Raw genomic sequence first — 23,326 nt, 5'->3', positions numbered from 1 at the left:
GTTGTCATTTTACTAAACTCAAGGAGGATTTACAGTATCTTTCAATTGCACTTCATTCCCAATAGGGAAATTTGTTTGCTATTTTTCTTTAAAAATAAAGTAAAATATTTGAAACAATTTATTCAATTGTCTTTTGTAGTTTTACCAAAAAAAATTGAAATCGAAAATTGGGTTTTCAGAGAGAAAAAAAAAAAAAAAATCGGGATTTTATTTTTGTCCAAAATAGCCCAGCCCTAGTTTGTTGTGGTTCCCAAGAACCAGAACCAAGCAAGGTGAGGCAGCGTTCAGTTATTCTGCTCCTCACCGGTGGAACAAACTTCCTGTAGACCTGAGGTCTGCTCCAACTGTCAGCTCCTTTAAATCAGGGCTAAAAACATTACTGTTTACTGAAGCATACTCTTAAATTAAATACCTGCTGTACCTTACTGCCCTTACTTTTTAACAACTTTCTATTATTTTACTTCTTTTCTTATCATTGTATTTGTTATTTACTGTTTAATTGTGTCTTGCTGCTTTTAATATTGATGTAAAGCACTTTGAATTACCTTGTTGAATTGTACTATACAAATAAACTTGCCTTGCCTTCTATCGTTCTGTTGTGGAGTATCAGTATCAGAGCCAGTGACTTATAAAAACTGAACAAACTGATAAAACTGTCTCTGTTGTGGAGGCCGTAATGTAGTCAATGCACAAGCTGACGTGAGCATCCTGTTCACAAGACAGTGATTCAACAACAGCGTCTTCAGGCAGAAGTTTCTTCAGATCCTCTGCAACACAGACTGCTACCGGTCATCCTTCCTGCCCGCAGCGAGAACCATCTACAATCACTCTATAAAAGAGACAATAGTCCTGTAGACCCAGAACGACTCGGGGCCAAAACATCCAGCTGGTCCGAGTTTGCTTCCACACTGCACTTTGAAAAATGAAACAAACCTTTTGAATAATGAATTCCCCTCCTCACCTGCAGAGCCGCAGGTGAAAACAAGATAGACAACGAAGAAACCTTGCTCTAAGTGTTTGGGTCCAGCCCTACCTGAATATTCATTTGTTAGATTAATATTTGGTTTTCAATTCAGATATTTTCTTTTTTTTTGTATGTTTTTTTCCCCCCAAACAGCCAGTTCCAGCAAGGATCAGGTATGTAAGCCTCATATGTTCAGTCACATGCTTATGGACCTCCTTTGACTGGACTGCGCACTCTTTTGCAGCGTCATATATGTCATACAACCAGTGGTGGACAGTAACGGAGTAAATTTACTTGAGTACTGTACTTAAGTACATATCCAGAGGATTTGTACTTTACTTGAGTATTAGATTTCTTTGGTACTTATTACTCTTAGTTGAATACATTTCCAAGACAAATATTTTTACTTTTACTCGAGTAAATTTCTAGGAAGGCTGAAAAGTACCCGTTACTTTCAGGTCTGCTCTTTTTTCTTCTTCCCTAAAATCCTATTTTTAGACGGATATTGGGAGACAGGCACAGAGACAGACATTGGGAGACAGACAAGACAGACATTGGGAGACAGTTTGTTATGCTCTATATTGCTATATTGTACTGGTACATGTCCTTCCTGTAAAGTTAAGTGACTTCAACATTGAGTTATTGAAAGCAGAGATGTAGTTTTTTGTAAAGCAGTGGTCTTTGAGGGGGATCCAGACTTAGTTGGTGCAGGTTCATTTGGTTTCAGTTCATGATTGTTAATAAACTCTGCATCATCTGCTGTCCTCTTATGATCCCATTCATTTGATTTGTTTTTGGTGTTTCTGCAGGTTTTATATAACATTGTGGTTCTAAAAGCAGCACATCAGTGCAGCTGGTTTCAAAGAGTTAATTCTCAGAAACAAGAGTTAAAAGATCCTTAAATTAATTTAGAAAAAATATAGTAATTTACTGATGTGGAAAATAAGAAATTTACTCTTACTTTTACTTAAAGTAAATTTAAAAGCATTTACTTTTGGATACTTAAGTACCTTTAAAAGCAAGTACTTTTCTACTCTTACTCGAGTAATATTTTGACTGAGCTACTTTTACTTGTAACGGAGTAAATTTTGACCAGTAGTATTTGTACTCTTACTCAAGTACTGGGGTCGAGTACTCTGTCCACCTCTGCATACAACACATTTCCTTCCCCCATGCCCAAATCCTGAACTTAGAAACAGTCTCATCTAAAAATAAGGAAAACAAAGACCATGTAGGTATAATTGAATTTGTTCCAACATTTTTCAAACAAGTAATTCGGGATGAATCAGCAATTCATCAAAGTCAACAAAAAGATTAATTGTGGACAAATCAGTTACTGACCTACATTCGTGTGTAGTGGAGCTGCTGTGGTGCCAACAGGACAAGAATGGATCTATTAGTACCTGTTCTCACATAAATAAGCAGGGAGGTGGGTCGTGCTGACAAAGCTGACATATCCATCATAGTCTCTGCCCTCAAAGAGCAAACAATGAGTAATTGCAGATGTGTTACAAACAAAATGAGTGAGGCGATTAAGAGGGGTGTTTATCAAATAACAGGTGGTTGAATGACAGCCAGAGCTGATTATCAGGTCTTTTTCATTTCATGGCTTATTGACAAAACCACTGAACATTGTGATTCAGAGTACAATTACCATACCTTTGCATAACAGTGTCTCTATCGCATCACTGAATAAAAAATATATATGATTAAAGAAGCACACACAGTCCAAGTTAGACACAGTGAGTAAATCAAAATGCAAATTTTAATAATTTCCAACAGGTTGTATGTTGTTTCAATGATTTTTAGGAGAACAGAGGAGAAGAAAGCCAAACAGTAATTAATTTTTGAAGATGAGAACATCAGACAGTCATTACACAATATGTCTCTTTTGCTGTTTGATGTTGGCAGTCTCTTTGTACAAAAGCTGATGTGGTGAATTCTGCAAAATAAACAACTGTGATGGTCCAATTATAGAATAAGATGTCTCTTACCGTTTCTGTTTTACCAACAGCTCCTTTGTTTCCTTGTCCGTTGGTGACAGCTTGTTCTTTAACAACTGGCGTCTCATCATCGTCGCTGTCCAGGATTTGACGGCTGCGCTTGGCAACCTTCTTGACGGGTGAATCCGGCTCCTGAACGCCATTCTGTACCTTGAGGGGCTTCTTGACAAGCCTGAATAAATGCAGAAACACACGGTAAAGACATATGAACAAAAGCAATAAGCTTGATTTATGGACTGCTGTTCAAAAGCACAGCCGCAACGTGCCAAATTAGGGATTTAAAGGATGATAAGGTCAAGAGCAAAAGCTATAAAGATTCTATAAAATCAGAGCCAGAGTCATTAAAAAAAAAAGAAAAAGAAAAAAAAGAGGTCAGACCAAATGATGAGAAGATCATTATATAAAAGCAAGTCAATTAAAGGGAGTTTTAAGACATACTTTAAAAATTATACAGTGTAGAGATAATGAACACTTTATCATCAAAGCAGCACAGAGATGAGAAACAGACACTCATCTCTTTCCACAGAGCCTTCTGATAGTTAATGACTGGAAACAAAAAGTTTCACTCATCAACAGAGATCCGTCACTCAAAGATAACTACACATACGAGCCAACTAGAAAATGTGTTAGAAAGAAGCTTATGCATTGGTACGATTTACTGCAGTCTCATCCCATTTCAGTTACGGCTACTTCAATCCATTTTAATTTTCTTTTTTTTTTTTAATAGTGGAGGAGAAAAAGAGGTGAGAGCTCTGTTTTGTATCGTTTTGGATGTTTTAGAGAGCAATCAATCTTTGTAAGGTCTGCTCGCACACATTTGCATTAATGAGAAACCTGCATTTAAGCGATGTCAGTATTATAACATCACCATGTACATGTCAACAATAAGCAACGCTGATATACGAGTCAGCGCCTCTTCAAAGCGGACAAATGAGGGCTGAGGGTTGTAGTCCCTAAATGGAGCGAAGAACATTTGCCGGCGAGAGGGGGCGTCACCTTTGACAAGCCAAGATCAAGGTTAATTGGGTCATTAATTGTTCAGAAAATGAGTGCGCCACCGAGAGAGACTGAGGAAAAAAACAAATCAGCATTCACTTGATTAGTTAATGTACATCCTGGAAGCATATTCATCAATGTTAGACTATATTGTTGACAATCCTAATTGTATAGTCAATGCAAACCGCCAGCATTCTCAATCATGGCGATGACGCAAAACCACTGATTCAAAACTATGAATAGCCCAATGTAGGTGGAACAAAAGCATTTAAAAGAAAAGCATACAAACAGCTATCAAGTTATTTAAAACAAAAGACTGGCAGATGGCTACTCAAAAACTAGGGATCCATATTTATCTATCTCAGGGGTCGGCAACCCAAAATGTTGAAAGAGCCATATTGGACCAAAAACACAAAAAACAAATATGTCTGGAGCCGCAAAAAATGAAGTCTTGTACAAGCCTTAGAATGAAGGCAACACATGCTGCATGTTTCTATATTAGTTATAACTGGGGCACTTCGAGAAAAAAGTCAAAATGTCGAGAAAAAAGTAGAAATGTCAAGATTAATGTTGAAGTACAATCTCGAGAAAAAAGTCGAAATGTCGAGGAAAAAAGTCAAAATTTCGAGTAAAAAGTCAAAATTTCTTGAAAAAAGTCGAAATGTCGAGATTGGAAAGAAAAAAAGAGAAAAAAGGAAAAAAAGAACAAAAAAAAGAGAAAAAAAAGGAAAGAAAAAAGGGGAAAAAGAGAAGGAAAAAAAAGGAGAAAAAAAAGGTCAAACATTTTTGAAAAAGCTCCAGGAGCCACTAGGGCAGCGCTAAAGAGCCGCATGCGGCTCTGGAGCCGCGGGTTGCTGATCCCTGATCTATCTGATAACTGATTAGTAAATATCTGTTTTCCAATAAATAATTCAAATCCAAAAAAAAGGAATAAAAACTGTGAAATTGCTTGCTGCTGAGTAGTGCTCTTTAAAATAGGCCGTGTCATCCTCATCACATCATCTGCAGCGTTACTGGCAGGACTCAATTATGGTCCCATGTCTGCCTGACTGGAAATGATCACAACACTGGAGCAAACAAGTCTTCCCCAGTCTGCTTATTTCTGACAATGGCAGCCGATGACAAAACATATTCTTCAAGAATTCAGAGATGCGGAAAGAAGACGTCAGGTGTTAACGCAACGAATCACATAGTTTTGCAAAGTCTAATATAATATGTTCACACACATTCACTGTGTGCAATCACAATACATCCCAAGTATTTGTTTTTTTAAATTGTGTTTGTTTATCAAGTAATGTGGTGCCTTATTCACAAAAAAAAAGATTTTTATTTTTCCAAGGAGTCAGCACTGTAGGCTGTTTCTGTTTGGCCAGAGCTGGTAAAATATTATTTTTTCCCACTGCCTCTTAGGTGATTGTATTCTCATGGGTGCAAAAACTGCAGATTAAATAAAGATTATGTTAAATATAAAAAGTATGAATTTCTGGGTTAAATATATCCATATCAGCCATGCAAAAGCAGTTAATTACTGGTTATCTCTACTGATTTAAATTTTAAATGTAATGCACCTTTACTCCAAACCCCTGAAAATGCAGTCAAATGGTCAGTTTATAACACAAACAAGCTAAATGTGGTGGCAGAGCAGAGATGTGAGAGCAGCTACTGCTAATGTGGGGGAGCGTGTCCTCAAAAAAAACCTTTACATCCAAGGCAGATTAGGAAGCATATTTCCAATTCTACTTCCCATATAAAGTGAATAAAAGAAATAAATAACATCCAACTTTATCTATTCTTCACATTTATCTTGTATTTCTCTGATTATGTTTTTGATAAAAAATAATTAAAAGGCATAGTTCTTAAGCCAAAAGTTGTTGCAAATATTTTTGACTTTTCAAATATCGGTCAATAAACAGAAAAATAAGTATATTCGGGATACTTTCAGCAGTTCATTACATTTTAAGCAGCACTTTGTTACAGCTGTGATGTTCTAAGGAAATCTGTCAGAAGTGCAATATTCATAGCCATCATTTCATTGCTGTTTAAGTTCATCATATTAAAGTTAACACACAAGTTAAACAGGAAAATATGTTGTTTGTAAGCTGCAGCTATTCCAGTAAAAGTCATCAACAATCTGATCAAGAAATTACAGATGAAAGGATGGAAACTAGTCAGATTTGATCAATACCGATGCCATTATCAGGTCTGTTTATCAATCCTGTTCTTGACTGATTTCTTTAATTTATTAATTCCAGGCTGAGTTTCAATGAGGAAACTAGTTCAGTTGGACAAGTTTTAAACCTCAGCTTGACTTTGTTACAGTTTCAAACTCCAGAAGAAACATTCCTGCCAGGTTGAAGCAAATATCCACTTCAACTAAAGCTACTAACTGTGAGTCTGTCACTGTATTGCTGCATGGAAAAATATATTTTTTATCTTATGTCTCAATATTGATTTTTTTCCAATACACCAACAGCACTGGACAGCAGCAATAACAGAACTGGGAAGTTTAGAGGCTCTGACTCTTCCTGAAATTTGGAAGTGACTTTAGATTATTTGATATAAACAGGTACAGCTCAAGCTGCCTTACTTCACTACAACTTAGTTGTTGGAGCATAAAAACAAAAACTCCACATTTGTAAGATTAATTTCAAATTATTCTCTAGGTGGGTGACGTGACTTAAATATATGCTGAAGGGAATTAACATTGTGGATGACACTATGAATGAACCAGCGAGCAGCTTTGTCTAAAGCCTTTTTGTCAGGCATTGTGCATCATCACTGGAGCCGTGGCAATTCATTATCATTTCAAATTTTGATTAGAATTTGATTAACTGTTCAGCATTGTGTCATAATTCAAGTGGGAGACAAGTTTGACATCTTTGAATGCATATGTAAGGACGCTGTAGATCACCATTAAGTGGGGGCTATCACACTGGTTTTGATCTGAAATTATTGCTCCAGGACATCACAAAATCCATAAAACTGTATATATTTAATCACAGCATTGCTTAACAAAAAAAAAACTATTTAAGGAATTTACTAATGAAATTACAAAAAGTAATTGCCTGCCAGAATCTGATTTCTTCTGATTTCTGGCCGCAGGAGCGCGCACAGCAGCCCGTTGAGCGATAGCGCTAAAACGTCAGATTTTCAGATTATGAAGCTCAAGAATGAGATCAAGTCATATTTAGGCAGAAACAACTTTTCATTAACTGTATTTGGCCTTCAATCAATTTTTGGCAGGTGAAAATGCCTATTTTGTGTTGTAATGGTCCTTTAAAAAGAGTTAAAAGCAATCCTGTGAGCTCTAGTATTTATATTATGAAGCTCAAGAATGAGATCAAATCATATTTAGGTAGAAACAACCTTTCATTACCTGTATTTGGCCTTCAATCAATTTTTGGCAGGTAAAAAGACCCATTTTCAGGGGAGAAATCAGATTCTGGCAGGCAATCACTTTTTGGCACGACACCGGTTAATCAACTTTAAGACAATTTAAAACTATTGACTATGGCTTGTGTCACCGTCTCTTTTTATGACACTGGTGGCATCAGCCATTTTTTACGGAGTGGTCTGCTGGGGCAGCAACATCACAGCTGCAGACAGAAGGAGGCTGGACAAAACCATCAAAAGGGCCGGCTCTGTCGTGGGTTGCTCTCTGGACACAGTGCAGGTGGTGGGAGAGAGGAGGATGATGGCTAAGCTGTCATCCATGATGGAGAAGGACTCCCACCCCATGAAGGACCATCAGAGTGCTGGAGAGCTCTTTCAGCGACAGGCTCCTTCACCCTAAATGTGTAAAGGAGCGCTACAGAAGGTCCTTCCTCCTGCAGCTGTGAGACTACACAACCAGCACTGCTCACAGTAGACCACATACAACCTGACAATAAATGTACATACTGGAAAATAATGTGCAACATCATTCTCTGCAACGTGCAATCATGTACATAACATCTGTAAATATCCATCTGTTATTTTTTATTTCTTTTTATATACTAGTATTTCTTATTATTTATTTTTTCTTCTCCTTATTATTATTGTATATACCAGTCAACTGTTTATAGTGTGTTATTATTACTGTGTGTTAACTATTTCTATTGATGCCTCTTGTTTTTTGCACTATCCCCTTTGCTGCTGTAATCTGCAAATTTCCCCTCTGTGGGACTATTAAAGGATTTCTTATCCTATCTTAGTACAAAAACAGGTATATGAACTGTGATTAGTCAGTAAATTATTTTGCAGATGGTAAAATAATGCTTCTCCTGTGTTGAAACATCTAAAAGTAAATGTTGTGGAGGATTTGCAGACTTACTTCTTCACTGGTTCATCTGCAGCTTTCTTCTGGATCTCCTTATCCTTGCTCTTGGGTTGAAAGAATGATCTGGGGGAAGAAAACAGGCAGTTGCACGACCTTAATAATGTGATAAGCATGTCTTAGGTGTAGTTGTTGATATGCAGTATAATCAGTTCTGGAGTTGAGGGGGGATGAGGGGGGATGAGGGGGGATGGCGTCCCCCCTGAAATAAAAACGGTCCAAATCATCCCCCCTGTAAAACTGCCATCCCCCCTTTCCATCCCTTATGTCATTTCATCAATGAATGTGGTTTTACTGCTATTTCAACATTTAGAGTCATCACCAGAAAAATAACACCAGAAAAATAACTTATTTGACAATTTTCACCTGTTTCAAATACATTTTCACTTGAAATAAGTAGGAAAATCTGCTTTAAGATTTATCTTCTCATTACAAGCAAAAAAATCTTGTTCCACTGGCAGATTTCTCTACTTATTTTAAGTGAAAATCTACTTGAAACAGGTGAAAATTGTTGTTTTTTCCAGTGATGAGTCTTGTTTTAAGTGTAATGAGATTTTTTTTACTAAAATGAGACATTTTAACTAAAAATAAGACAAATATTCTTGTTAAGATTTTGAGTTTTTGAAGTGATCGATGTTACTTATCCTGTGAAGGACAGAGTCATATTGATAAGTTCAGAAAACTGTTTTTTATTGTTGTGTTTTGATGTATTTGATGTAAGCCCAGTGGATATTTAAAGCTTACAGAAGGCTGCATTAAACTGCTGCTATGTCATTCCTGCAGTATTTCTGCAGGTGTTTTGGTCAATGCTATCATTTGTAATATATTATATCATTTGTAATCAGCACAAATTATCTGTCCCCATATGATAAAATCCACCATCCCCCCTGATTATTTTTTACAACTCGAGTACTGACTGTAATAAACTATAATCATCTATGAGATCACATGTTATTTGCAGGTTAATGTTAGCAGATTCATTCACCTCAGTAGCTTCTCCTTCACTACTGTACTTTCAGCTCATAGCAGCTCTAAATAATGTCTTCATAGCACCAGATGAAACAACCTTTAGTGTTAATAGCAGATGTTTTAAACCTGAATAATGTTCACATGCAGAAACACAACAGTCTCTGCAAGCTAGTTGAGGCTAATACTAGCATACACAAAGACTAGGCATCACCTCACCAGGAAAATCCCCTTTAAGAGTGACTTTCAAGTCCTTAAAAAGACGAATGGGACCTTTTTCTCGTGTATTGTGTTAATGTTTCAGTCACAAGCGCCGTGGAGTTTTGCACACTAAAACAAAGTCTCTCCAACACCAAAGTTACTTACGCAATGCTCCGCTGCATGTTGTCTCTGAGAACTTCCTTCACTTCACGATGATTAAACTACAAGTTAAGGTACCGTACAAACCCAAAATATACTATGAGTCCAGCATAAACGCAGAAGCAGACAGATTTCCCGCGCTACAACCGTAAAGAGAACATAACTCGGAATATTCGGCGCGAAAATGACAGCTCAGTCGAAGATCGCAAAATACTAAGAGGACTAACTCCTCTTCTAAAATATGGACCATTTCGTGTTGGACGAGCTGAAAAGATCGACTTGTGCCGCGTTCCATTTGTTATCGAAGTCGGAATTTCCTAGTTCCCAGTCGGAATTTTCAACTGGAACGCCACTCGAAGTAGGATTTCCTAATGGGAAAGTGGGAGAAGCTTCACCACCCCCGAGTTACCATTCAAAGATGGCTGCCATTCCCAGTTCCCAGTTCCGATTTCCGAGGTAAATGGAACGCGGCATAACAGTATTAAAACTCAACTAAATAAATACATAAATAAATCTAAAAGCAAAATAAGTGACAACGACGAAAAAAATAAAACACTTTAAATAGCGGAGAATGTGCATATAGTTAATTTAAAAGATGAAGGCAAAGAGACTCGAAAGGCATTTAAAACACTAAACAAAATATTGATTGGTGCGTGTAGTTGTCTGTCAATACGTTTTTATGACTAATGCTTTTTCTCGGAAGGCAAATTCACGGGAAATATTTTAATTAATATACATCTAGTGAAAGAGAAAATTAAATACGGTATTAGGGGTTGCTCTGATAAGTTTTCTTATATTTGGGAACCTATTCTTTCTTTTGTTAATTCTTTGGCATCCTTGGAAGATTAATTTAATCTGATTTAACTTAATTACAGGGAAGTATGATATTGCTAACCATGTCTAACTTTTTTTAGGGTTCCTCTTATGTCAGTTTATTTTAATTTGTATTTATTTATCTTATTTTGTTTTTTTAATTTATTTTAATTTTTTAATCTTTTTTGTTGCTGCTGTTTTGCGTGTCCTGTATTTTAGTTTATTGCTTTATTTTTCCTATTATTATTGTCTTCAGTCAGAGTTTGATTGGTAATCGGTACTTACTTTGGGACCTGTTTATAATTACGTATTTTGCAGTGTGTGTGTTTTGGGGTGTTTGTTATGTTTTGTGTCCATATTTTTATTTATTTTTTTTTCTTTATTTATTTATTTATTTATTTTTTTGTGTGTGTATGGTCAAATATAAAACGGGGTATTCTGTCGAACCCTTTAAAAGAAATGTTTATTGTGTAATATAATTTACATGGATTACCCAATAAAGAAACATGTTTAAAAACAAAAAAATATATACATCTAGGGCCTGTACTACGAAGCGGGATTTGGGGTTAGCGAGGTAACTTCAGGTTTAACCCTGGGTTTTCAGGACTACGACGGTGGTTCACTTCTCACCGGGGTACATCGCCATGGTAACTTATGCTGAACAGCTAACCTGCTCCGGAGCAGGTTATGTTCGAGATACAGATCGCCGGGTATAAAAGCACCGCCCACTGACCAATCAGCTCTCTTGGAAAATGGCATGCCCTTTCCAAGAGAATCCAGTGCTCGGTGCGCGTATCGTGAGAGGATCCCTCCGAAGAGAACGCGTATTCAGGGACCACCAAAACCCCTTTGCTTTCCCTGATGAGTACCTGTATGAACGATCCAAAAAAAAAGGAAAAAAAGAAAAAAGAGGTGGAGGAGAAAATAAAAAATAAATCAATCAATGAATAAATAAAACAAATCCTCACCCAAAATCCGATGTACAGTCAATCCAAAACTAATACCAATTGAATAAATAAATCAAGAAGAAATCAAAAAGAAGATGCATTTGTAAGGGGATAGCAAAAAAGGGATTTTCAATTTCGTCCCTCGAACATTCTGAGAAGTCACTTTAAAATACTAAATACCCCCCTTCCTGAAAAAATAAAAAATTTAATAAAATAAATTAAAAAAAACAATTCTTTGGTACAGCATCAGCACAAGTTATCGGTCAACAACAATAGTTATAGAACCAATATATACAGGACTGTCTCAGAAAATTAGAATATTGTGATTTTCTGTAATGCAAACAAAAACAAAAAAATGTCATACATTCTGGATTCATTACAAATCAACTGAAATATTGCAAGCCTTTTATTATTTTAATATTGCTGATCATGGTTTACAGTTTAAGATTAAGATTCCCAGAATATTCAAATATATGTTTATATCCCTATGAATTTACGCATTTATACAGTCAGCGATCTTTTGCCAGCTGTCTTTCCTGCATTTTGCAGCTGCAACTGTGTTGCTTTTTGCCTGTATTATATGCCTATACTCATCATATTTCCGTAAAATTATTGTTTGCTCTTCGCTACTGAAATAAGCGGCTCTGACAGCGGACTTCTCCATGCTTGCGATTGGTCATGCGCTGAAAACACCGCCCCTTTTATGTGCACGCGCTCATATCCAGATTGGAGAAACCTGGGTTGATATACCGAGTTGATAACCGCCGTCGTGTGACCGCTTAGCGTGATTGCAATTGTCCCGCTTAGTGAATCTGGATAAGGAAAAGATATCCTGGGTATGTTGAACTTGCTTCGTAGTACAGGCCCCTAGTGTTGGTACACAAATATAATATCAGAGTGAGCTTTCCTTTTGACACGTCGAAATCTGTGCTCCCTCGAGCGCTGTAGCGCCACCTGTCGCGTTGGAGGAGTAACTGCAGATAGTGGTGACTGGTGTAAACATGACATGAAGGCCCTTTCATGGAAATTCCTCAGCGTCTGTTTGAATGCATCATTTATTGGGGTCTTGTCATTTTCATGAAGCCTGGAATATGGGACTGAAATGCAAGACAAACAGCTAAATAATGTAAGAGAAATGCACTGCTTTATTTACCCAAACACAAATCCCATGTTGTTATTTGTTTACAAGTGCAGTTCCCCTGCTGGGGGATGACGTTCTGGCAGAAGAAAAGCAGTCTAACAATATTTCTATTCCAAAAAAAAGGCATCAAAGTCCAACTTAATAAATAGATGCAAAATCTGTGTATTTAAAATCACAGGCAGTGAGTTATAAACATTTTTAAAAAGAGAGAATGTTTGAGAGAATTGATGAGGCAAAATAGTCCATTTGTTTCCCCATCTTCACTGTACATCTTTCCTCATCCTCTTCTCTCTGTCTTGATTCTCGGTCTGCGTCTCTCCTGCAAACAGGCTCCGACCGCTGTGGTGGTTCACATCCCACCCTGCGGGGCTCTTGTGCAGCCAGGCATTAGCATTTAGACCTGACTCCCTCGGCTCACCCAGGCCGAGCCCTGGACGTGCAGGAGCAGGGATGAAAGGGAAGGAGCCATGGAGGCCCTGAGGCACGGAGAGAGGTTTGGGAAGGCAGCACGGCAGCATGAAGGGGCGAGGCAGAGACTGGACTCCTGTCAGAAGGCAGAGTAGGAGTCATGTCAATCACAAAAACCTGCCTCTCAGACCTGTGGAGCTAAAATACACAAAACAGTCATACAAATCTGTAAGCACTGAGGAGATCCTAAAGTCCTTCAAAACACTGAGTATACTGAACAATCGAAACTTAGAAATAAGTGTTATATGTAGAGCAGAAAATATGAAAATAATAAAAAAGGAAACATTGCACTACCAAACTGATAATTATTCCAGTGAATGCATCCTGGATAAACACGCAGTTCAAAGATGGTCAAGGTGCATAGCTGTAATGCATTTTTAGCATTTATTCTCCTTCCCTATGCCATGCACATACATATTTATTCACTAAAGAAGTAGCCAAGACTTCAAGGGCAAGATTGTACTTTATCGTTGCATTATTTCCCCTGACAGCCACTCTGTTTCCACCTGAAATATATTCAATTATAGAGGCAAGACACCATCAAAATGCTGTTTCCTTGCAGCAAGAAATGTGATTTACATGTGAATGAATATGGAGAAAATGGTAATTGTTCTATACTTTTTCTTTTGGTTTGCTTTTACCATACATATATACATACATATATACATATATATATGTATATATACATACATACATACATATATATATATATATATATATATATATATATATATATATATATATATATATATATATATATATATATATATATATATATATATATATATATACATATATACAGTACATACATAGACACATACATACATATGCAGTACATATATATGTATACTGAGGTATCAGTCCAGCTAATACTATTTCATTACTTTCTAGTGGATACCTAATCAGGCTTGTGCTGTACATTTTTAAATGTTTTCAATAAATCCCATGGCAACTCTGATTTAATTGGTCTTTTTATAGCCAGTGTCCCTCATATATTGTAGAAGCATGCTATTTTTCTGCACCACAGAGCTCAGTGCTTGTCTAGAAACTGTTCAATGAGATTATCTCACGTAATTAAAAACACAACTTCTTCCTAATCTAAAAACCATCTGGAGCACCAGATTTGTATTATTCCACAGTTAAAAATAGTCACCGATAAAGATAGCATTGACTGTGATGAAATTACAGATCGATTTTTTCAGTGTGTGATTTGCATAAATGTATTCATGTGGCGGAATGAAATATGTAATAAATATGTAAAAGCATTGTGTCTACATGGAGAGATTTAACCATGGGTCTCCTTTTTTCTTTGTGAAGTCAAATATGATATCTGGTTTTAAAATGCAATGTGAAGAAAATGTACTATTCTTACTGCGAAATGAGAGCATACATTTGTGAACCATTGGTAAAGGTAGTGTAGCCCATTTTGGGGGTTTTATGGCATTTGTTGAAAGATATACTGTACATTCAGAAAATACCCCAAATCTTGGCGTTGGGATCAAGAAACAGGATAAATACAATGAATGCATTTCCTCTTTGACTGTAGCAGAGTTTAATTGGACACGGATGTTGTCTTACCTCTGTCCATCACCGACCCCGCCCCTCCACAAAGAGAGAGGCTACTCTCAGCAGGAAGGAGAGGGAAGGGAAGAGGGGCACTGTGGAGCAGCTGGACGTCCAAACATGAAGGATGAGATGGAAGGATGGTTGAAATGGAAACATGCAACACAGTCAAGTCTATGTACAGTTCATTAGAGGGCAAGGAGAGACTGGATCTATCTGATTTCCCTATGGAATAAACATTGATGGGAATAAAATTATAAGAAAAAAAAAGGCTGGAGCACAGAGTGAAATGTAAACAAAAACCGAAAGCAATGAATTGCAAATCATTAAATTGCCTTTACTTGTTAAGAAATAGTACAAAGAAATGATTCAAAATGTTGAAATTTGAGAGTATTATTTCTTTTGTTCATTTTTTTTTTTTGTATTCTGGGTCAGGGGTGGCACATACACAGTGCGGCGCTAAGACAGCTGATTTAAAATAACAATGCCAGGGGGGTTTACTGAAGTGAAGACGGAGATTGTTTCAGTTAAAAGTTCACCAGTTGCAGAATTATGTATCTTGACACAAAGTCTCAACGGCTCTGGGGATTTCTTGCTCTATGGTGTATAATACCATCAAAAGAAAATCTGAACAAATCTGTGTATTGAAAATCAGTAGCGAATGTCTGTGATCCTCTTGCCTTCAGGCAACACTGAACATTTCTAAAAAAAAACTACTATCAGCATGTTTTTTTATTCTGCAAAAAGCTCCACATGAAGCTACCTTTTCTGGGCCTGAGGTCATTTAGAATTTAATAAAATAAAGTGGGGGAAAAAAAATGTTTTGTGGTCTGTCAAACCAACAGTTAAAATCCTCTTTGGAAGTCTTGGATACCTCCACGTCCTTCAGGTTAAAAGGGAGGGAGAACACTCTTATTATTTTCAGAGCAGAGTTCAAAAACTAGCATCCAGGAGGGTCTGTGCACGGCATGGCTAACAGACTGCTCTCTTACTGAAAAGGTTTGATATGTTATGAAAGAACAATTACAAAAATGGAGCAGATCTTTGAACGGCTTTGAATCAGCGTGTGGAGTGTGGAAAGCAGCCGTGGTTACTTCAGACTGTCAAAGACACTTCCCGGGAGATGGGAGGATTCTGCCACAGGCAGATCTCAGTTACCTCCTGACTCACACTTGCATGTTGGAGCATCGGCAGCATTGCTGTGTATTGTCTTTAAGTGGGGTGACGTCAAGCATTGCCTGTATTGTGGGTGCATTGTGTCACTTTTGAATAATTGCTTGCATCAGAAGTTTGGAGAAAGTGAAACTTTTCAGGCTTTCAGATTGAGTGTCAGCCTGTCAGAGCGAATGCTGAGCAAAGGTACATGAGGGTGGGCAAATAGAGAGGAAAAAGGAGGAAATAGTGATTATTGTCCTTTGTAACCACCACCCCTTGTCAATAAACATAAATCAAGATTATCACAGAAGGAATGTGTCAAATCTGACCAACCCCATTTGTGTGTGTGTACCTTAAAAACATTTTTTTTTTGGCTAAGATGAAAGTATTAGTAAGGTGCACCCGAAGCGCCAGAATAACCCACAATCATACGTTAAATCGGCCGGGCCACATCCAGTTTATACCTTTAGAAAGTAAACACGGTTGCATTTCTTCAATGCACCAATAGGAGCTGTTTCAAAAAGTGAGTAAATCTCCTTTGACACCTGATTCTAATTACCGGTCCTCATTAGCTTGTTATCAAGGTCTGGACAGCTCTGTTGTTGACACAGCTCCTTGTATCACGATGCGCTGAAGCAGGGTAGCATCTAAACATGCAGGACATTCAAGGACCACGGTTGAGGACCACTGTGTTAAATTGTCCAAATGCATATGCAGGAGGAATAAATATACTTACAGACTGATTTAAAAAAAGAAAATCCACAGTTTTAGTCTCCAAAAGTAGATTTTACATCCACAACAACTGAACAGAAGGTACATTTTTATGTACCTTATTTATATAAAGCCACATATTCAAGTATAAGTAGGAGCGTGGTATTTGATTGACAGCTGAAAAAGTGAAAGAGAGACTTCAGAAGCACTCATCAGAAAATGTAACATCACAAGGGTTTGTTCATTTTCTTTTTGTAACGTCTGTGGATCGAGCCGGTCTTGTGTATTCTGTGAACGAGTTTCTGGTATAAATATCACCTTTTCAGCTTCAGGTCACATGTAGGATGATAATTCATCATTATTACACCGTGAATTAGTCAGAACACGTGGAAAAGCTTAAAATGGACCCTTTAAAAGAAACAACACGGTGCCAAACGTGACCCTGGCCAAACTTTAACACCGTTTTCATCAATTACAACATTTCATATATTTCTTTGTACCATTTGAAATTAAAAAATATAATGTCCTACTTATATTTTTTTTTTCATAAAGTTTCCCTTTTTACTGGTAATGAGGTTTTACAGTTTGGTGGATGAGAGCTGAAAGGAGGCTAACAAGTTCAAATGCAGATGATGAAGACCTTTTAGCACTACAGTTTAATGGGGAAAGGTGTTCCTGATACGTCCCACTCGTATCTAAGAAACCCAATTAGGGGTGTATAATGCAAATAGTTTAATTCCAAACTGGGATTTCCATTTGAAATAAGTGAGCGAACATTTTTAAATGGGTTGTGCTTGTACAGCACTTTTCTAGCGTAACAGACAAAGCTAATCCCTGCTCTTACAGGATTTATCATATAATTAAACATTGTGAAGAGTCCTCTAAAGGATAGTTGGTAACCTAAGCTTTTGATTTCCCCGTGGACATGATAGAACTATGACTCCTCTCTTTAGAGGGTCAGTAAGTGTGTTGGTTTTATATTAAATGATAACATTTCAGTAATGATTCTTATTCAAGTCAGGCAAAACCCATTTTAAATAATGATGTTGGGGTAATTGTTTCTATTAGAGACATTTCATGTTTAAGCTTTAAAGAACACAGTTAAGGCAATTATTTTTTCTCCAAAGCTCCCCCTTAAATCTCTGTATTTGTGTTCTACTAAATTAGACTTGAAAGGATGACAGGCAGAAGTTTTTTGTTACAGGTGAACATGAAGGCTTTAGTAACGACCTGGTGGCTGAGTGGAGGCGGGTATCCCGGATAGTTGACCAGGATGAGTTTGCTGAAGTTGAACTTGTAGGTGAATCGCTTCCCTTTGGTCTTGTGCAGGATGCGTTTGTTGTAGTAGTATCTGTAAGCAGAGCATTTCCTGTGTCAGACGGCGTTGGGAAGAGTGTGGTGTGAGCTCCTCGTTCTGTGGTTGTTTTCTCTTCTCACAGATCTGTGGGCATTTTACATTTTTAATTGAACAACATGTGCTGGCAAGGAGCACTTTTTTTATTTAGAGCATCAGCCTGAGGAAGGAGCTGCACGGAGAGGGAAGTTTTATACATTCCATACTGTATATATTTCGTAATTATCAGAGGTGTCAAGTAACGAAGTACAAATACTTCGTTACCTTACTTAAGTAGAAATTTTGGTTATCTATACTTCACTGGAGTAATTATTTTTCAGAAGACTTTTTACTTTTACTCCTTTCATTTTCACGCAATTATCTGTACTTTTTACTCCTTACATTTTAAAAACAGCCTTGTTACTCTATTTCATTTCGGCCTTTAAAAAAAAAACTATCCAGTTAAATTGCTCCATCCGGATAGAGTGAATTTGGTTGTGGTTGTTTCAGATGTTCTTGTCCAGTTTTGTTCTTACATCCGTTCCCTCAGATTCCTGCAACTAAACTTGGATGTACATTCCAATAAAGGTTAGGATAAATGATAACATGCCTCTGAAGTTTGACTTTTTGCACCATTACAATACTTATAGGCAACTAGTCATCATATCTCCTGCTCTCTGAAACACATGTTAATGCTCAATAGTACACATATATGGTTCTTTAATATATTTGCATTATACTAAGATGCATTCATTTTCAATTTCAATTTTGTCCTTAATGGATTTTTTCCCCCTTACATTACTTTTACTTTTATACTTTAAGTAGTTTTGAAACCAGTACTTTTATACTTTTACTTGAGTAAAAAATTTGAGTTGATACTTCAACTTCTACAGGAGTATTTTTAAACTCTAGTATCTATACTTCTACCTGAGAAATGAATGTGAATACTTTTGACACCTCTGGTAATTATATATTTTTTACTTTTTTACCCCCTCCCCTGCATGTGTGTGTTAAGTGTACTGCTGCTGGACAAAGTGAGTTTCCCCATTGAGGGAGAAATAAAGGATAATCTAATTTAATCTTATCTAATCTAATACGCATTCACAGCCAAAGGGCCGACTTGTGGTGTCGAGCATTACCTGAGCGCCCTGCTGAGCTTGTCGTAGTTCATGTGCGGCTTGCCCTTCCTCTCCCCCCACAGCCTGGCCAGCCTCTCGGGGTCCCGGATCACAAACTCTCCCCATTCCCCTCCCCAGCCGATGGCGCCGCCCTCGCCGCGGCCCAACAGCTCCAGCAGGAAGTGCCACAGCTGGACCTGCCTGGACCCGGGAGACCAGGCCGGTTTGTAGGCCCAGTCAGGAAACAGCACTGCTGGAGGAGAAAGAGGAGAGAACGTGAGTTTTCTTCGTCCTTCTGAAGCTCCAACATGTAACATTTAGGGTGAATAAAATACAACATCCAAAACTATCTCATTTTTCATGTGAAACGGCAAACGACAAACCCTCACTGCCCCACTAACACAACGTTCTACCACCAATGTCTGAAGATTATTAGGGGATTCATTTGGTTGTAATTTGCAAATTGTGCCACTAGATGGTACTGCACCCTACAAACTGGACTCAACTTTAATATGCAGTCTCAGTCCAGAACATGTAATCATGATGTTGCTGCACAGCACAAGATAATGCAGTTTCATAACAGACTCATACATTTTAAAATTGCTTTCACTTTTCTGGGAGAGATAAAAAAAAAGAAGAAGAAAATTTAAGACATATGTTTGCAGTTTATAAACTCAGCCCATGTTTTATATTTTGTGAAAGCCTCATGGATGATGAAAAATTGTGAAACTGCTCAATTTACATATCGTCTATCCTCTGTGTATGCCGTGGGACAGGCTCCAGTAGTGATTGGGATCGGGTGAGAAGCAGAGTTACACACGGAAAGACTCACGAGTCCATTGCAAAGCCACACATGGACACAAAAATAAAACACTCACACACCCCATGGGCTGTTTAGCCTCACTAGTTAACCAAACATACATATTTTTTTGTTTGTTTGCTTGTTTTTGACTGCGTTCCCCCTGAAGCGCAGGGAGAACATGCTCCACGCAGAACGAAGCCAGGAAGCGTCTCGCTGTGAAGCAACATCCCCAACCACCGCGCCGCTCATTCCACCTCAAGACTCCAAAATGTTACACGTCGGTGTTTTCCTTTGCAAACTGTAACATGGCTACACATGTGACAAATAGGAAATTATACGACTTTGACTAATTTAAAGAAAAAAAATGCTTACAAATAGGAAGAAGGGGTGGAGCGTGACACCATCACACCACAGATCTTCTGCCTGTCTGTAATGCTTGGTTGGGGTTTAGAACTGATCAATAAAGCCATCAATAAAACATGCTATGGCTTACATATCATCAGGTAGATGTGAACGGGCTGGCATCACCAATAGTAAACAAAATCATTACCGTTTCACAGATTCTGTGTCCTTACGCTAACACTTGCGTGTTTTGGACCAGTGGATGAACAAACCTGTTACATGTGTTCTGGTGAGACTGAAACTGCAGAAAAACGTGATATAAAGCGGCATGGCTTTATTTTTGTTTAAGAATAACTCGTAATTTGGCAATAGTTGGGTTTGCAATGAACATAAAATAATGTGCCACCTGTAGGTGGGATATTTGGTTTTAGTTGGTCAACTAGTCCCCCTCGCATCAAACATTCATTAAGATACCAGGGGGACCTCCAAAAATGTTTCATAGGGGGGGCCATATGGGGCCACTTAAATTCTTGACACCAAAACTAAAAGCCATCATTACAGGATTTTATAATACTGTTGTAGTATACAGGGTCAGAAATACTTAAAGAAACGCCTACTGATATGCATTTGGCCAAAAGGATTTGGGATGAAACGCATAACTGACGATAGAATCTATGTGACCGGCAAGTGTTTTTTTTTTTTTTTTTATTGAGGCAAGTGGGGTGGCCAGCAAATTTGTATTGTGGCGCCTCTGTAAGATACGGAGAAAATAAAAATTATAAAATGAGAGAAAAGCAAAAATAATATTCGGCGTCTACTGAATCAGTCAATCAAACCTGTCCTAAATCCGGCAGAGAAGTTACTTAAAAAGCAAAAGTCACCCAAATCTTGGTGAATGTTAAAAAATTATTTTCACTGGGATAAGGTGGAATTAAGAAATGATCACCTTATACACGTGAGTGTACACTAGAGTCATCACTGCTGAAGCATCGGCACAGAACTGAAGGCTGCGTGCTCTTTCTACCCACGAACCACATTTTTAGGGTGTAAAATGAAATCTATCGTAATTTAATACAACAGTGAATTACTGTTATCGTGACTCTTGTGCAGTTTCAGTCTTTTACAATATTACCAGGTTCGATGATTTGATTTCCTTTTTCTCACTGAGTTCAGATTTTATTAACAAGTAGAGCACTTGAGCTGGTGAATGTCTATTCACCGTGGACAGACATCCGAAAGCCGCTTTGATGTGTTTTCATGGGTCTTGATGGTTTAGTTACACACTGGCCACTTCTGTTGACATCAGGGAGAAATCCCACACCCATTAAATGCACTGTATCGGACAGAAAAATTGTTTTTTCTGTTTGAAAACTTCAATGCATGTTGAACAACTGTTCATTTTTCTTCCTGACTTTGTCAAGAGATGAATAAGTAAATGCACTTGATGGGAAAAGTATCTTTTGAACTCCTTATAATTAGTCTGTGAGAGGATTTTATGGCGTCCAAAGGAGCCGATATGTCACTAACTTGATCTAAAGAGGAAGAAAAAAAAAGAAAATTTAATTAAATTAACAGTTTTTAGTATATTATTATTATATAAGTAACTAATTGTATTTGTAAAATAAAAACATATACATGCATTTAAAAAAAATGTTTTTGTAGTTCATGCCTTAAAGCATGTGACTCGGGCCTCACCACAACCTACAACGACCCTTAGTCATAAACAGCTTTTATATTCAAAAAAGAGGAAAAAAGCTGAATTGCGTAACGTTTTGGAATTTGTGGAGATATTGTGATTGACTAATCAATTTCTATGGTGCATCTAATAAAGGAGCTGGTAAAACATGTACCTATGAAATAAAACTACTTATAGTCAGTAAAAATAATCTAGCAGATGATAAAGAGGAATATTTACTTTGTTATATAAAGTATGATTGTATTATGAAGCTATCAATGAAAAGAATATCCCTCTGTAAAATAGGATAATATGGTCAATATGCTGCATATACATTTATATATATATATATATATATATATATATATATATATATATATATATATATATATATATATATATATATATATATATATATATATACATGTATGTATACATACAGAGAGTGAGATCTGCAATGATTAAGCAACATTTCTGTTTGCAAAATATCAAAATATAAACTTTCAAAGTCTTTAAAAACTGAAAAAATATTTGCTGAAAGAGAAAAATCTTATTTTGTTGAGTATAAAAGATTTAAAGTCACCACGTAAACAAATATCAAAAATAGTGAAATAAAACATCTGAGATTCTTCTGGATGTTCAATACATTTTCCAGCCTAATACAGCGTGAAATGACGATGCTTAGAAAAAGTAGCAAAAAATCTTATCTTTGAGAAAACTTATAGTTGGGCTTTTAAATAGTTCAAGTTTGCTGGACTTTTATATTTAATCATTTGTTAAACGAAATGAATTACTTTAAACAGTGAGGTTTGTGTCAGTTATCTGTAAGTGACCCCCTATCATTGATCATCCAAGAAGATCTCAACATGCATTGCGTTTACTGTTTTTACACTTCAGCCTATGATACAGGACCGGCAGATGATGCACTCAGCAGCAAACAGATCCATAATACCTCTTACATAAATACACACAAATTGCAACCCACACATTATGTAAATAACGGAGGTGAACGCTCACAAACAACAGTCTTACTTCTGCTCAAGTATGTTGATGAAAGGTGTCCGACTGAGGAGCTACAGCCGCACTGCATCTGCCACAGAACAGACAAAACACATGAAATTACTCTTCGTCCCCAGGATCACCTGGGCGGCCAAGAGGAGGGGAAACATAGCTGCTTGAAATGAACATATATTATCTGTCATGTGGGGCTGAATTAGCCATCACAGCCACACACGTGTAGGGGCTCTCAGTATCACTTATACAATGAATTATCTTCCCATTCCGTCATTTTAATGTCTATTCTGTGTCAGCAATGTCAAGGTAATTGGAAATAGCTTAAATGTTTAAGAATATGTTATTTATAATATGTCAGCCATGACATTTCTATGGTTCTTGACTTCAGTGTGAGAAGGTGGGTTTTCCCTGCAGAGACTACTTTTCTGAAGTGTTGCACCATTTCATCTTTACACACACACAAACAGATCAGAGCGCCACGAACGACCTTCCCCAGTGAGTCGGCAACCGCCAGCATCTTCTCTGGGAGCTGGAAACTCATCTCCTCCAGAGGAAGAAGCGAAGTGCCTCTTTATTTTAAAAGAAAAAGAAAACTCTACCCTCAGCTCTTACTATATTTCCTTCTCCTCCCATGCAGCCC

General features: G+C 37.3%; 2 protein-coding genes across 2 annotated transcripts in view; both read right to left on the bottom strand.

Annotated features, from left to right (window-relative positions):
• lig1 (ligase I, DNA, ATP-dependent) overlaps positions 1-9,772 on the bottom strand; it is a 68,288-nt gene extending 58,516 nt beyond the window's left edge. The window contains exons 1-3 of the mRNA XM_061731866.1: positions 9,611-9,772; positions 8,276-8,344; positions 2,959-3,139 (exon numbers count right to left, since the gene is read on the bottom strand). Of these exons, the coding sequence (XP_061587850.1) occupies positions 2,959-3,139; positions 8,276-8,344; positions 9,611-9,627 (267 nt within the window). The 5' untranslated portion in view covers positions 9,628-9,772. The remainder of the gene's footprint in view (positions 1-2,958; positions 3,140-8,275; positions 8,345-9,610) is intronic.
• A 2,993-nt stretch (positions 9,773-12,765) lies between these two features.
• LOC133452196 (protein FEV) overlaps positions 12,766-23,326 on the bottom strand; it is a 23,138-nt gene continuing 12,577 nt past the window's right edge. The window contains exons 2-5 of the mRNA XM_061731417.1: positions 18,875-19,106; positions 17,633-17,753; positions 14,552-14,642; positions 12,766-13,049 (exon numbers count right to left, since the gene is read on the bottom strand). Coding sequence (XP_061587401.1) covers positions 12,766-13,049; positions 14,552-14,642; positions 17,633-17,753; positions 18,875-19,106 — 728 coding nt within the window. The remainder of the gene's footprint in view (positions 13,050-14,551; positions 14,643-17,632; positions 17,754-18,874; positions 19,107-23,326) is intronic.

This window comes from Cololabis saira, chromosome 10 (genome assembly GCF_033807715.1).
Source record: "Cololabis saira isolate AMF1-May2022 chromosome 10, fColSai1.1, whole genome shotgun sequence".
In the NCBI taxonomy this organism is placed as follows: Eukaryota; Metazoa; Chordata; class Actinopteri; order Beloniformes; family Belonidae; genus Cololabis; species Cololabis saira.
This window is presented reverse-complemented; position numbering and strand designations above follow the sequence as displayed.